At 40.8% G+C, this 13,158-nt stretch overlaps 1 protein-coding gene across 3 annotated transcripts in view; it reads right to left on the reverse strand.

Moving 5' to 3' along the window:
• MACROD2 (mono-ADP ribosylhydrolase 2) overlaps positions 1–13,158 on the reverse strand; it is a 1,883,327-nt gene that overhangs the window by 548,515 nt on the left and 1,321,654 nt on the right. For all 3 annotated transcript variants that reach the window (XM_074347853.1, XM_074347852.1, XM_074347851.1), the window contains exon 7: positions 4,639–4,669. In XM_074347853.1, coding sequence (XP_074203954.1) covers positions 4,639–4,669 — 31 coding nt within the window. The remainder of the gene's footprint in view (positions 1–4,638; positions 4,670–13,158) is intronic.

Below are 13,158 nucleotides of genomic sequence, written 5' to 3' on the forward strand. Positions count from 1 at the left end.
GGAGACCAGGTGATTTGACAGAGACGAGCTTTCTGCGTTGATAACAGAAGTGTAATGAATGAATATGAAAGCTGCTTTCCCTAAGATATGCTGCTCTTAAATTCTTTCTACAGATTTCCAGCCAATAACTCAATGTTTGAAATTCCTTCTTCTCTAAAAACACCATCTTGTACCTGGAAAAGAAGATTCAAGATTTTTTTCTTCTTCTTCTTCTTCTTCTTTTTTTTCCTCCAGAGAGAATATTTTCCCAATTACTCAAGCGATGCACTTTTCCACCTGGACTTCATTTCTGTTAACTATATTGACTCTCATAAAATGGACTAAAATTATTTTCACTGTTCACTTTTCAGTAAAAATTCCGTTGCTATGTATCATGTCTAGCCTCCTGTGTTAAACTCATTAGCACCAGAGCGTCCAGGTTGGGCTCAAAGGGCAGAAGGCACGCACAGGATCTGAAAAGTCCATCAGGGAAATTCGAATCCGTCCCTCTGAGACAGGTGCAGCAGCCAATTCACATCTTTAACTGGGATCAGGAAGCTTAGAGCCCCCGTCAGCCTCATCTGGATCTCTTTTTCCAAAAGTAACACAGGCCTTTCTTTGCTGTTTTATCAAATGTGAGTTTTCATCCTGCGTGTAAGCGGGCAGTCTGGTGCCCAGTGGACCCATCCTGGAAACATCACACTGGGGCAGCAGCAGCAGTCACTGAAAAGTCAGAGTGGAAACATCTGGCTCCTCTTCCAGGAAAACTTCAAAGCAGGCAGGGCCCACTCCCATGTGCTTCTCCCTTAAATCAGGCCAAGTTACATGGTCGATATTTTTCAGTCTGTGTCTTGCAAAAAGGTGAAGCTGGCTTTGTCCCCAAAAGGCTAGAGAGTGAGGAGAGGCTGAGGGAGGAACTGGCTTCTGCTGTGCGGCCAGTGTCATAGTGCCGGTGTGCCCACATCCTCCAGACACGCTTTGAGTGTGGTGATGACGTCTGGGTCTCCGCAAAGTGGGAATGCTTACTGCTGACATGGCCCTAGAATGAGATCATCTTGGCAATTCAGTAACTCAAACCCCTTCCGAGGGTGGTTCTGCCATCATCAACATTTTAGTTCTAATGGAAGAACAAGAGTCACATTGAGTTTGTGGGCCATCAATCTGAAAATCAAGGTCAATCCAAAGCAAAAAGGCATCTGAGAAATTGCAGCAGATGGAGAGGGAGCCCAGGCTAGGTGAGACTCGTCGAGAAAAGTAGGGATAGCACTTCAGCGCAACAGTACCTCCAGGGCTGACCATCCCATGGGCCATAATAAATCACTAACAAGTCTTTTCTTCAGTGAAATAAAGTGCTGTATTGCTCTTGGCTTTCGAACTGAACAAGGTCTTGAGTTTTCATTTTACCTTGTCAAGGTGAGCATTGCCGGGGCTACAAATACCACTCCCAGTCTGAGAATGCTTTTCAGAAGCACATATGTTTTTTACTAAAATACAGATGTTTGCCTGTTAAGAAAATGCCAATTAGGTAGTTTTCCCTACCTGTTATTTTGCCTGTCAACAATTCTGATTTTTGCATCATTAGTTAGGCAACACTTTGGTTTATAATCATTATCACTGCCATGAAACAGCAGTATTTCCTGAGCTTTCTCCAGAAGACACAATGCTAGGCGCTGGGTGTGCACAGTACATGCACAAGTGAATCTCAGCTCATGAAAAATTTCCAAACTGGCTATGAACATGGGATGTATAAACAAAAATCTGTGGAACAATATGAAGAGGTGGGTGTTCATTGTCCAGATTACAAATGATGAAAGATATCAAAAGATGTAATGACTATCAAGAGTTGGCAGATTCAAGGAGGATTTCTCAGAGATCAAACTTCAACCTATATAAGTGTGTGTGGTGTGTTTTTGTTTGGGGATTGGGGTGGAGAGCAGGGGTGGTGAGGGGGTATGTGTGAGTTTGGTACTTGTGCGTGTGTTATAAGGAAGGGACACAGACTTGGACCTGGGAAGGTCCATGCCAGTTTCCGAGATTCATCATTTGTAGGTAACCAATGTGTCCATGATGGGTGGGTGCCAAGAAATTTCTCAAACTATATTCTGGAGAAAACACTAGTTCTGAGAAAGGTTGAGAGAATAATCATTTCTATGGTCAAATAACTTTAGGAAATGGTACAAATTAAATCCCCCTTTTCAAGATACAAAGGTAAACGCTCATATAAAATTTGGGGCACAGAAATTCACATCCTCAAGAAGAGATTTTTTTCCCCTCTTCACAAATTTTGAAAACACTGGTTTAGGGAGATACATAAATTGCATATCCTTCTGTCTAGAAAGAGTGAATGTTAACCTGCAACTAATGGAATGTGATCAAAGGCTCCAGAGCAGATGGAAAACATACACGAAGTGGTATTTTAGGAAAAATTCATGAAGTGAGGTTTAGACTGTGGAACAAGAAGGGGAAGGCTATCCTGAATGTTTGCTCTTAATCTGTCTAGTATGATTTACAAAGTGTCAGGAGTTTTATTTGCTTTTATTTTATTTTTTTTAATTCTTTTTAGCTGTGGACCACATTTTTTTTTTTTTTTGAAGTATTCTTTCAAATCCCAATATATAAAGATACAAATCAAACTGATCTGGATAAAAGAGGAGGCAAAACTGAATTCTGAATAAGAGCAAGAAAACAACTGATCTATAAAATATGAGTACTTAGGAGAGAACCAAGGACTGATCAGAAAGCTAGTTTCACAAGGGACATAGGAAATGATTTTTGAGTTGCAAAATGCCAAAAGGTCCATCAGCTGAAGACATCTGGAGTAATCTGAATGGTACTGAAGGCCTCATGGAGCTAAAAATAAATCCAGGCTTCAAGATCAGGTGGGTCTAAGCAGAGGCAAGGTGGCGCCGACTCTGCGGGTCATCAGCCTCATAGAGAGGAGTCGCCAGGACTTGCGAACTACCTTCTTTGACCTGGCATCGTGAGAACTGATACAGCTCCCCTGGCGGCAGTCCTAAAAACCAACCGTGGTGACGTCCGCCAGTGCCCTTCCAAAGTCGTCAGTGTCTCCCGCCCATCCTACACAGCACAGAACAAACCCAGCGACTATGGACTGAGCCATATTACTTCCTCTCAGGGGAAACCCCTGTCCTTCAGGGACTAAAATTAACCAAGGGCTGTTTTAGTGTTTGCTATCCTCTCTTGAGCCTTTCGTTTTACTGTCCCTCCTCATCTTCCTTTACTTTTCTATCTCCTTTTCCTTCAATTCCCCCCTCTTTTTACTGCACCGTGTTAATTCCACCTTCTGAAATTCTTTGTACATGACCATAAAATTCTCAGAGACAAAGCAGACATCAACAAGACGACAGAGTATTGTTTTTCGGCGGTTGGGTTTTTGTTTGCTTTTGTTAAGGAAAATCAAGCTTGTCATGAAAGAGTATTCTCAAAATCAGACCAATCTCTGCAGTGGAGTCTGATCTGACTTTAGACAAGGTGAAGTGAAGACTTTAGGCTCTTGACCGGAGAAAGCTTTGCGTGCGATGCTTTCTTTAAGCAAATATTTAAGAGTTCTAAGCGGGCACCTGTGAGGCAGACAGAGTGGCCATGATGGGGCTAATGGTACAGGTGGTCTAGCTTAGCCCACCAGCCCAGTGTCCACTGTGTTTCCACAAAGGCAGGCTATGATGGAATCCAGAGAGAAGAAAGGCACGCCTTAAATTTGTTAACACTGTGACCAAGTCTTTCCCCATTTAATTTGATGCAGGCTTATATTTTTCACTTTATTCTCACCAAAACCTTCAGAAGAAATACCAGATTAAGAGGAAATAAGACTCCTACCTCTGACATCAATTTTGCTATCCCTCCGCTATTGTAACGAACTTAAACTGTTTCTTTACATTTGTACAAATTTTATTTTTCAGTTAAGAGTCTCCATGTGAGAAATCTGAGCTCAGAAATGTCGTAATCTATTTTGTTTGATCAGAAAACCCTAAAATGAGAAACTCCATTTTACCTGAATATCGTAAAACAGATTTATTCCCGTCTTGAGAGAGAGGCATAGGGAAATGTCATTGCAGGTGAAAGCATATTTAGAGAGCTTCAGGCTAGTGAAAACAAGTGATTATAAAAAACATTCTGCTTCCATCTGTAAGTGAAGCAGCCACTACTTAAGCAACCAATACCAGAAAAAAATTTGCATCTTATTAAAAGTACCTATTTTTATTAACAGTCACATCTTTGTTTTTTAATTTAAATGTGCATTTTGATGTTTCTTTTATTTTGTAATTCACAACAAATAATGAAAATGCTAGGTTTTATATGCATTATGATTCATCTAACAGAAAAAAACTGACTTTATTAAAGAAAACACTATTAGAGGTCAAATCCTACTAGAGCAAAAGTTTTTATTTAACAAAAGACATTAAGTGCAGTTCATCTAATCATTGCAAATGATATGCAATGTAAGATTCAGTAAGACACAAAGAAATCCAAAAAGCCTCTTGAGATCCCTCAATGGGATTTGACCTGCATTCTGAGTCTCTTTAAAATCACAGCTAACTATATCCATCAAAGAACCTCTTATTTTTCCTGTTAACCTCACCTTTAGCAACAAAGAAAAAAAAAAAAAACACAAACATGATCAAAAACTAGATGGCTTACCGTAAATGCCTGTTGAGATGCAGGGAAATGCCTGTGAATAAATCACAAAAATAACAATAAATTTTAAAGGAACAACTCTCCCAACCCCTGACATCATCAATTTCAAAGTCTACTTTGCTTGATCAGGGGATGCCCCCTTTTCACATCCTCAAGAGCTCTGAAATCCCACTCAGTTGAAGGAGGAGACACCATGGAAACGGCATTGTTGAGTAACTGAAAACTTTTCCTTACCAACAATCATACCATCTGGCAAGAGCCGACTGTTAAATTTTCAGGAATCTTGTGAACCAATTGTTAAACATAGTTACTATTAAGAAATTAAATCACATAAACCTGCAATGATGAAAGTCATATCTAAAACAGTCAGTAATCATTGCTTCCTAACTATTTTGCTACATTTTACTATTACCTCTGCTCCTGAGATTACTATGTCTGTTATATGAACCTGATGGAAATACTATATACTGGTGTATTACTGGGCATCCTGTCCCAGCTACTTGTTAAGTGACATCATGCTGGGAGCTTAAAATTCAAAAATATCAATCAACACTCATGCATGAGTCAACTGTTGTCAATGGACACAAAATTTTGACAAAATATAACAAACAAATTCTGTAAGAATCAATTGGCTACATAAGATTATAGTAAAGGGTATTGTGTATTTCTATTCTCTTGTTTAAGTTGTGTGTTACATATTATTTTTAATCAGTAAAATTTAAAAACAAACAGATACATACATACTCATTTTTGTTTTAGAATCCCTTTTAAACATTCCCTGGCACATCACTGGCACACAGAATTTTTTTTTTTTAGAATGACGAACATTGCACTAGAAATTCTAAAAACTCCAATGCTGTTGACTGTGATAACTAATATTATAATTGGGCTCAATGATAATAAAATAAGTCTTTTTTTCTTTATATCTTCGGGTTATATGTGTCCTCCATTTTATTTGCCTTTACATTTTTATAGACTACATGTTTATTCTCTTTACTTAGGTGTTCTATTTAAAAAGTCATAATTTATGTGATTCTGCTTTAGAGAGAGCAATAATTGACTCTGTTAGGTTTACCTATATATCTGCAAGGTGATTTTTTGTTGTTGTTTTCTTTTTTGTTTTTGTTTTTCGGTACCTTTACTAGTAAAAGTCTCTGTTTCTAAGGAAAAAATGGGACAATTTTTGGAATGGAGTAGGAGATAATTTTTAAATGAATTAGTAAGTTAATTCTTTGATTCCTTAGGTTCTTAAAGTGTCAGTAAGGTCTAAAGAATGTTCTTTAATGATTCAATCCATCTAGTGACACAGAACCATGAAGAGATAGTGCGGGGAAAATCTTCCCGAAAATACTGTCATCTTTTTACAGGCATTCACCAAGGTGATCAGCAGGCTGTAGTCTGAGTGTGGAAATCACTGCACGCTGAGTGTAAGCAATTTGTTGCTAACAGTAAGGGCTGGAAGTTCAGGAATGGCTTGCTGAGAAAGACAAATTAGAGAGGACTCAGAGTCATCCCTGTAATTTGCACTCTGCCCATTCATGTTTCATTATGCCTTTTAAATGAGGTAGAGAGAGGTGAGTTTGCAGCTCGTGCCCCAGGAATTCATGGAGGCAAACTGAACATGTAAATATGCATCTTGCATTCGGGGTAGACAAAGAGAAAAGTTTGAGAAATTCTGCATTGACCTGTTAAGCGAAAACTAGAAGATACCGCAGTGTTTTCGACAAGCAAGTCCACTTTAAATCCCACCTGGGTGTCCTTCCCCTTCACCATGTTGAGGAGTTTATTTAACTGACCAGCAGTGTCTGCATCAGGGCTGATTCCTGTGGTGGGCACTGCAATGCCCACCAGGCTCTGCTTCAAGGGGGGGTCTGTTGCCCCAGAGCATGGTCTCCTGACCTTGGCACTATTGATATTTGGGGCCAGGTAATTCTTTGTCTGGGGGGCTGCCTTGTGCATTGTGAGATGTTTAATGGCCTCCCTGCACTCTCTCTACTTGATAGAAGCATGTTGTGACAATCAAAAACATTCCCCAACATTGTCACATGTCTCCTCGGGGCCAAAATCACCCAATTGAGGACGGTGGCCCTAGAATCTAGCACGTGGACCCCAGCAGTGCTGTCAGCAGACAGCCTTCAACCAGCAATCTCTTGCAGGGGCTGCCTCGGGGGCAAAGAGCCACCTCACCAGGGTCATATCCTTTCCCAGGACAGCCCACATCCCATAACCAACCAGAGCAGAGTTCAAAGGTCTTGGCTCATCTTGGCTCAGACCAGTGAAGCACTGAAGGGCCCTGCCAGCTCCAGAGACCCCCACGGGGTGAGCGAGACCACCCCTGCAACTTCAGAATTGAGTCCGGAAGTATCAACTGCCATGTCCGTTTTCACAGGGACAAGTAGCTTCATCTGGAAATGACTTTGTTGCCTTGAATGTGAAGACCAACAGTTGTGCAGTGGAGGATGGCTTTGGTAATAGTATTGTATTAATTCAGACAAAAAGGCAATGATAAAGGAGAGACAGGATTACAATATAGTGGAAAAATTCATTGTCTGTAAAACAACTCTGCATATAATTCAGCCAAGCTCAGTGTCCTCACTGATCACGTTTTATTACTTGAGAGAGAGAGCGAGAGACAAAGAGAGAAAGATTGAGAAACAGTGAGCAAGGGAACTCAGTGAAAGGTTGTTACAGCACATGGCCTGGGTTCTTTGCTATGATACATTTCCGATGGGACCACCAGAAGTGAGTAGCATGGGATTTCTTTATTTCCAAGTTATATTTAACATAACCATCTCCCACAAAATTCCTCTCCTGTGGAAGAATGATAAATTGTACCAAAACCCAGGCCAATTGGTGCATATAACTCAGCAGTCACCTGTAGGACTTGGGGAATGATGTCGTCAGCCCAATTTGTAAGGCTCCAGACTCTCCTTCCAGCAAGCCCCAGGAGCAAGACCTCTCTGCGCTAATCAGAGCCAAGCAGGCAGCCATCAGAAACTTCTTAACACTTGACTTTTAGCCATTTTTTAAAACAAATCAGCTTGCACTGCTCTCTTGGGGAAAAAATAAATAATCATTTGACTTGGAGAATGAGAGGGGACTTTTCTTTTGTGAAATTACAGACTGGGCCAGCACCTGGAAAATACTTCCTTAGCCCAGCATGCTGGTTTCAGGTACATTTGCAGAAACACTGAAATCCTTGAGGCTGTAGACTGTGCCTCCCAAATTCTTGAATGTCTGTCTCCACTTCTCACATTTCTGTCTCACCCATCTGAGGGCAAGGAAAGAAATACCCCTCAACTTTCCTTGTCTTGACCCTATCAGTGCCTCAAAACCAAGGCAAGAAGCCCTAAGCCACCATCATAACCATCACGCGCTTTTCCTCAACCCCTGATTCTCGGTTCATGCAACCCTGCAAGGTGGGAATTGCTTCCTCTTCTCCTTATCCGTGGTCCTGACCATCCACCCGTTGTTTATGCAGAAGCCTTGGTGTCTCAGCAGGACGGACCCACCCTCAGCCCCACAGGAAAGTGTTGATTGACAGAAATAAGTAGGACACGTCTCCCTCAGCCGCAAGGATAGAGAGGTGGAGAGTTCTGACATCACTGAGCTGATGGTGTAAATTAACTGTAAAGTGTCACAACCTCTAGACTCTTTCAATTGCTGAGCCAACACCTTTCTCATTGTTTAGTCAGTTTCAGTTTGAGTCTCCACTATTTGCAAGAAAAGCATGCTACCTGATTCTCCTTCCCTTTGAGTGAACCACTAAGTAAGAGGGAGCTCTGTAAGGGGAAGCCGAACCTGTTTTCCTCTCATTTAGGATTTTCATTGCATACTTATTGAAATTGTTACTTTGGATTTATTTAAATAATTTCTTAAATCACATCTTGCTCTAGAGCATAGATAAAAAGGAGATAAATTGGTTGCATTTTGTTCCAACTTCCTCACATTAAGAGTCCAGTACTTCCTAATCACTTTTCAAAACAGAATCCTAGATATGTTTTTCCAGAGTTTTCTTCCTGTGCTCTCAAGAGTGGCAGTGTCGAGGCAGTCCTTCAGGAGCGCTTCCCTCTCCACTCTGGACTCTTCTTCCAAGCCTGTGATGCCCTCTCTGAAAGTTTTGAAGCTGGCTTCTTCTTTGTTGCCAGCAAAAGTTTCCAGACAACATTGAGGATGTACACCTGCTCCTCAGATGGTCCCATGTTGTTTGGTTGGTTGAAAGTCAAGGGGTTGCAGCTGTCTGGTCAATGCATGTGGGATGACAAGCATGCACCAAGCATGCACGTGTACTGGGGTGAAACCTTATCACGACCATCATTAACTGTAAAACATCCCAGGCTCTAAGGGGCATCCTTCTTTCCAAGAAGTTAGAATATGAGAAAATGTGCATCAGTGAAATTCAGGGTACGGTTCCTTGTCTTTAGATGTTCAGTTATCAGCATCATAGGTTGTGCCAAAGTCCCATTACCCAGGAGGAAATACTTGTGTACTTCTCAAACTCAGATTTGCCTAAGTTGAGGAGTTTGCAAGGTATTTTGAGGTAGCAAACAAATAGTCATGGCCCATATCAGTGGAATATCTATACATTATTTTTTATTCCCCATTATTTTTCCCAAGTCTTCAGCTCTCCTTCCATCTATACCTTTTGCTGCAGGATTTCACAGTTCTTCCACAAAGGTGTGATGCTTTTTCCTTGTCTTTCCGTGATGAGGGATCTGAGCATATAACTTGGCTTGGTCAATGCAGAAATAGTAAACATGACATTTAGGCTTGAAATATTGCAATCCTATCTTTGGAGGAGAAACATGAGAAGAACAGTCTTCGTGTGGATGCTGGTCCAGAGAGGTTGGTGGAGCAGATCAACTTAACCCAGCCTAGATGAGCTGTGCCCCAACTAACCCACTGGCGAGTGAGCAAGGAGAACATGCTTACTATTGAGCATCACTAAGGTTTGGAGTTGTTTGTTACACAACATTACCATGGTGATAGCAATGACATAAATATGCTAAAACTATAAGTTATCATAATGTGTTATAACAAGAAATATTGGTTTTTCACTTAGGGTGATGATATAAAGTTTCCTTTGAAAATAAAAATAACAAAGATTCAATTAAATATTAGATAATTATTATATTAGAAGATGGAATATGAATGCTTAAAGTTAGGGAAATACTGATGCAGTAAATAAAGCTTTGAATTGGAAGCCAAGAGACCAGGGTCACTCACTCACTATAAGTCTGACAGCCAACAGCACAGCCCCTCAATGCCTCAGCTTCTCCAATTATATAAGGGGCACAGTTTGACCAGATGGCTTATTCAGCTCTTATATCTAAAATGCTATGAAATAGCCTCTTATCCTTCTCCAAAGCTCAGAATAAAGGTAATGAAGAAGTAAGCAATTTTATAGCATCCTGAATTCCCCACAAATTGTAACAACAATAATAGCCATCATTCTTGAATTACAGTAGGTCCCCCCACCAATTCCATCCACATTTTGCTTTCCTCTGTTTCCATTTTGCATGGTCAACTGTAGGCAGAAAGTATTAAATGGAAAATTCCAGAAATGAACAATTCATAAATGTTATATTGTGCTCCATTCTGAGTCACATGATGAAATCCAGGGCCATCTCACTCCATCCTGCCCAGGATGTGAATTGTCCACGGATCCCGCCCGTCAGTCACTTAGTAACTGTCTCAGTTATGAGATAGACTGCTGCAGTAATGCAGTATCTTGGTGCTTGTGTCCAGGTAACCCCCATTCTACTAAATCATGGCCCCACAAGCACAAAAGAAGTGATGCTGGCAATTTGGATGCACCAAAGGGAAGAGGTGAAAGTTCTCAACTCAGCAAGGAAAGAAAAACAATCGTGCTGAAGTTGCTAAGACCTATGGTAAGACCAAATCTTCAATCATGAAATTGTGAAGAAGGAAAAAGAAATTTGTCCTAGTTTTGCTGTCGTACCTCAAACTGCAAAAGTTACAGCCATGATGTGCGATAAGTGCTTAGTTAACATGGAAAAGGCATTAAATTTGTACAATAAGGTATTTTGAGAAAGAGAAAGAGAGACACTACATTCACAAAACTTTCATGATAGTACATATTGTTATAATTCTCCTACTTTATTATTAGGTATTGTTGTTCATCTCTTACCATGCCTAATTTATGAAATGAGTTTTATCATAGGCATGTATAGGAAAAATCATAGTATACATAGGGTTCAATACTATCCACATTTTAAGCACCCACTGGGGATCTGGGAATGTGCCCCCCACAGATAAGGGGGACCATGTACCGCAGCGTGCTGGGCAAAAAGCTCTGTGCATATCTCAGATTCATTCTTGTGAACAATTCTGTGATAAAGAAGGTACCATCCTCTTTTTATAAACATGGAGGAGAGGAAAGCTAAGACAGTGAACTTGCTCAAGGTCACAGAAAGGAATGCTAACATATTAACTTATTATTTTGTGTAAGGAATAGCTGACTTGTTTGCCTTTAGTATTTGTTAATTACACAAATAATATGTGAATATGTTCACTTAAGTCCTAAACAAGACAGGTGCAGGCAGACAGCAGTGAGAACTGTCCCTTCCTCTGACTCAGCTAGAACACCCTCCCCTCAGGCAATGGTTCAGTGAGCACCACGCCCCTCCATGCACTTACATTTTGAAGCCTAAGATTGTGTCTTTTTCCTGATCTTTCTTGAGCCTTCAGTCCCTTCGCATCACACTTTAATAAAATCTGAAGTCAGGAGAGCGTGGCCTCCAGGTGCCCCATGATTCGGCTCCCGGCTTCCTCTCCGCCCTGCTTTCACCCCGCTTGTCCCCTTGCTCACGGAGTCCCAGCCGCACTGGTCTCCTTTTGTTCATCAAACACAGAAAACACACTCTGCTTCGGGGCCTTTGGCCTCACTGCCCCTGCTGCCCCACGCACTTCCTTTCAGGCCTCTGCTCAGATGCCACGTCCTCAAAGAGGTTCTGTCTGGCCTCTGGCTCTCTCCCTCAGGCTGCTGGGTCTCTTTTTATGACTCCTACAGCACCTGACACACAGTTGTTTGCTTGTTCATTGTCTCCTCAACTTCAGGTCCCCGACGGGCATGCAAACTCCATGAAGACCTTTGTTTTACTTACTGTGGTATCCACTGCACCTCAAACGGGGCCTGCCACTCAATAAATACCCGTAGAATAGATGGATGAATTAATGATTGAGTTATCTGGTCATACACATAGTGTCATATTTTTTCTTTGCCTACACAAGTTGGAGCATACACTGTTTTATCTTTTGAGACTAGCCTGTTCATGGACTAGGTCTTGGAGATCTTCCAGCATCAGTATCTGTCGATCTATCTCATGTTTCTAATGTCTGCATATACTGTTCTATGGCATGGTTACACTATGTTTACTTAACATGATAAACCTGTAGTTTGTTTGTAAATTTTGCTATAATACCCTGCAATAAGCATTCTTGACTACACCTTAATGTACCTAATGTATTCTGATAGGATATATTCCTAGAAATAAAATTAACTTGTTTAATCATTGAGTTAAAGGACAAGTTTAGAATTTTGAAAATACAGTCCTTCCAGCACTCTCCTCAAATACCAAAACATCCACGGATGCTCAGGTCCCGTAGGTGAAATGATGTAGTATTTGCATATATCCTACACACATCCTCCCACATACTCGAAATCCTCTCCAGATTACTTATAATACCTAATACAATGTAAATGATATGTAAATACTTGTAAATACAATGTAAATGATATGTAAATAGTTGCCAGTACATGGCAAATTCAAGTTTTGCTTTTTGAACTTTCTGGAACTTTTTTTTTTTTTTTTGGAATACTTTTGATGTTGGTTCGTTGAATCTGGAGATAGGGAACCCGTAGATACAGAGGGCTGACTACAGTGACAAACTGCTCCCCCGGAAAGATTTTTTTCAATGTAAAATCTCTTCAACAGTAGAGAAGAGTCAATAATTCCACTTTGTTTCCCCCATTACATGGGGGAAGAGAGCAAACGGATGCTGTCTCTTTAACAAATTGCCCTGGAAAATGCAAAAACTATCAGTGCACCTTCCATTCCCCGAGCTAAATAACCTGAAGGCCAAGGTCATTTAAAGGAGAATGTGAATGAGATCCCAGGGAAGCAAACGGCCAGTGAATTGCTTGGAGTGCACACGTGAGCTCATCCAGGCACCGTCATTATAAGCAATAACTTTGTTTTTGTTTTCTTCATTATACCTTGGAAATAGCTGTCATAAAGTCATTTATTGCCAGCTGCTTTCAAGTTTATAACTACAACTCCATGCAGTATAAAACAAACTATTACATAGAATGGTGGCAGTCCTCTGCTAAACTTTATATTTTCCAAGAAGACAGCTGGATCCCTTCCACTGTGAATTTATTAGGATGCCAAATGTCAGAACCAGCAAAGGAAAAACTTGCCTTTTGCCTGAGCTTGCTCGTGTGACTGGTAGGAATGTTTTACTGTAAACCATACGTATGTGAAGATGAGAACAAGCCTA

Source organism: Camelus bactrianus, chromosome 19 (genome assembly GCF_048773025.1).
Source record: "Camelus bactrianus isolate YW-2024 breed Bactrian camel chromosome 19, ASM4877302v1, whole genome shotgun sequence".
Taxonomy (NCBI): Eukaryota; Metazoa; Chordata; class Mammalia; order Artiodactyla; family Camelidae; genus Camelus; species Camelus bactrianus.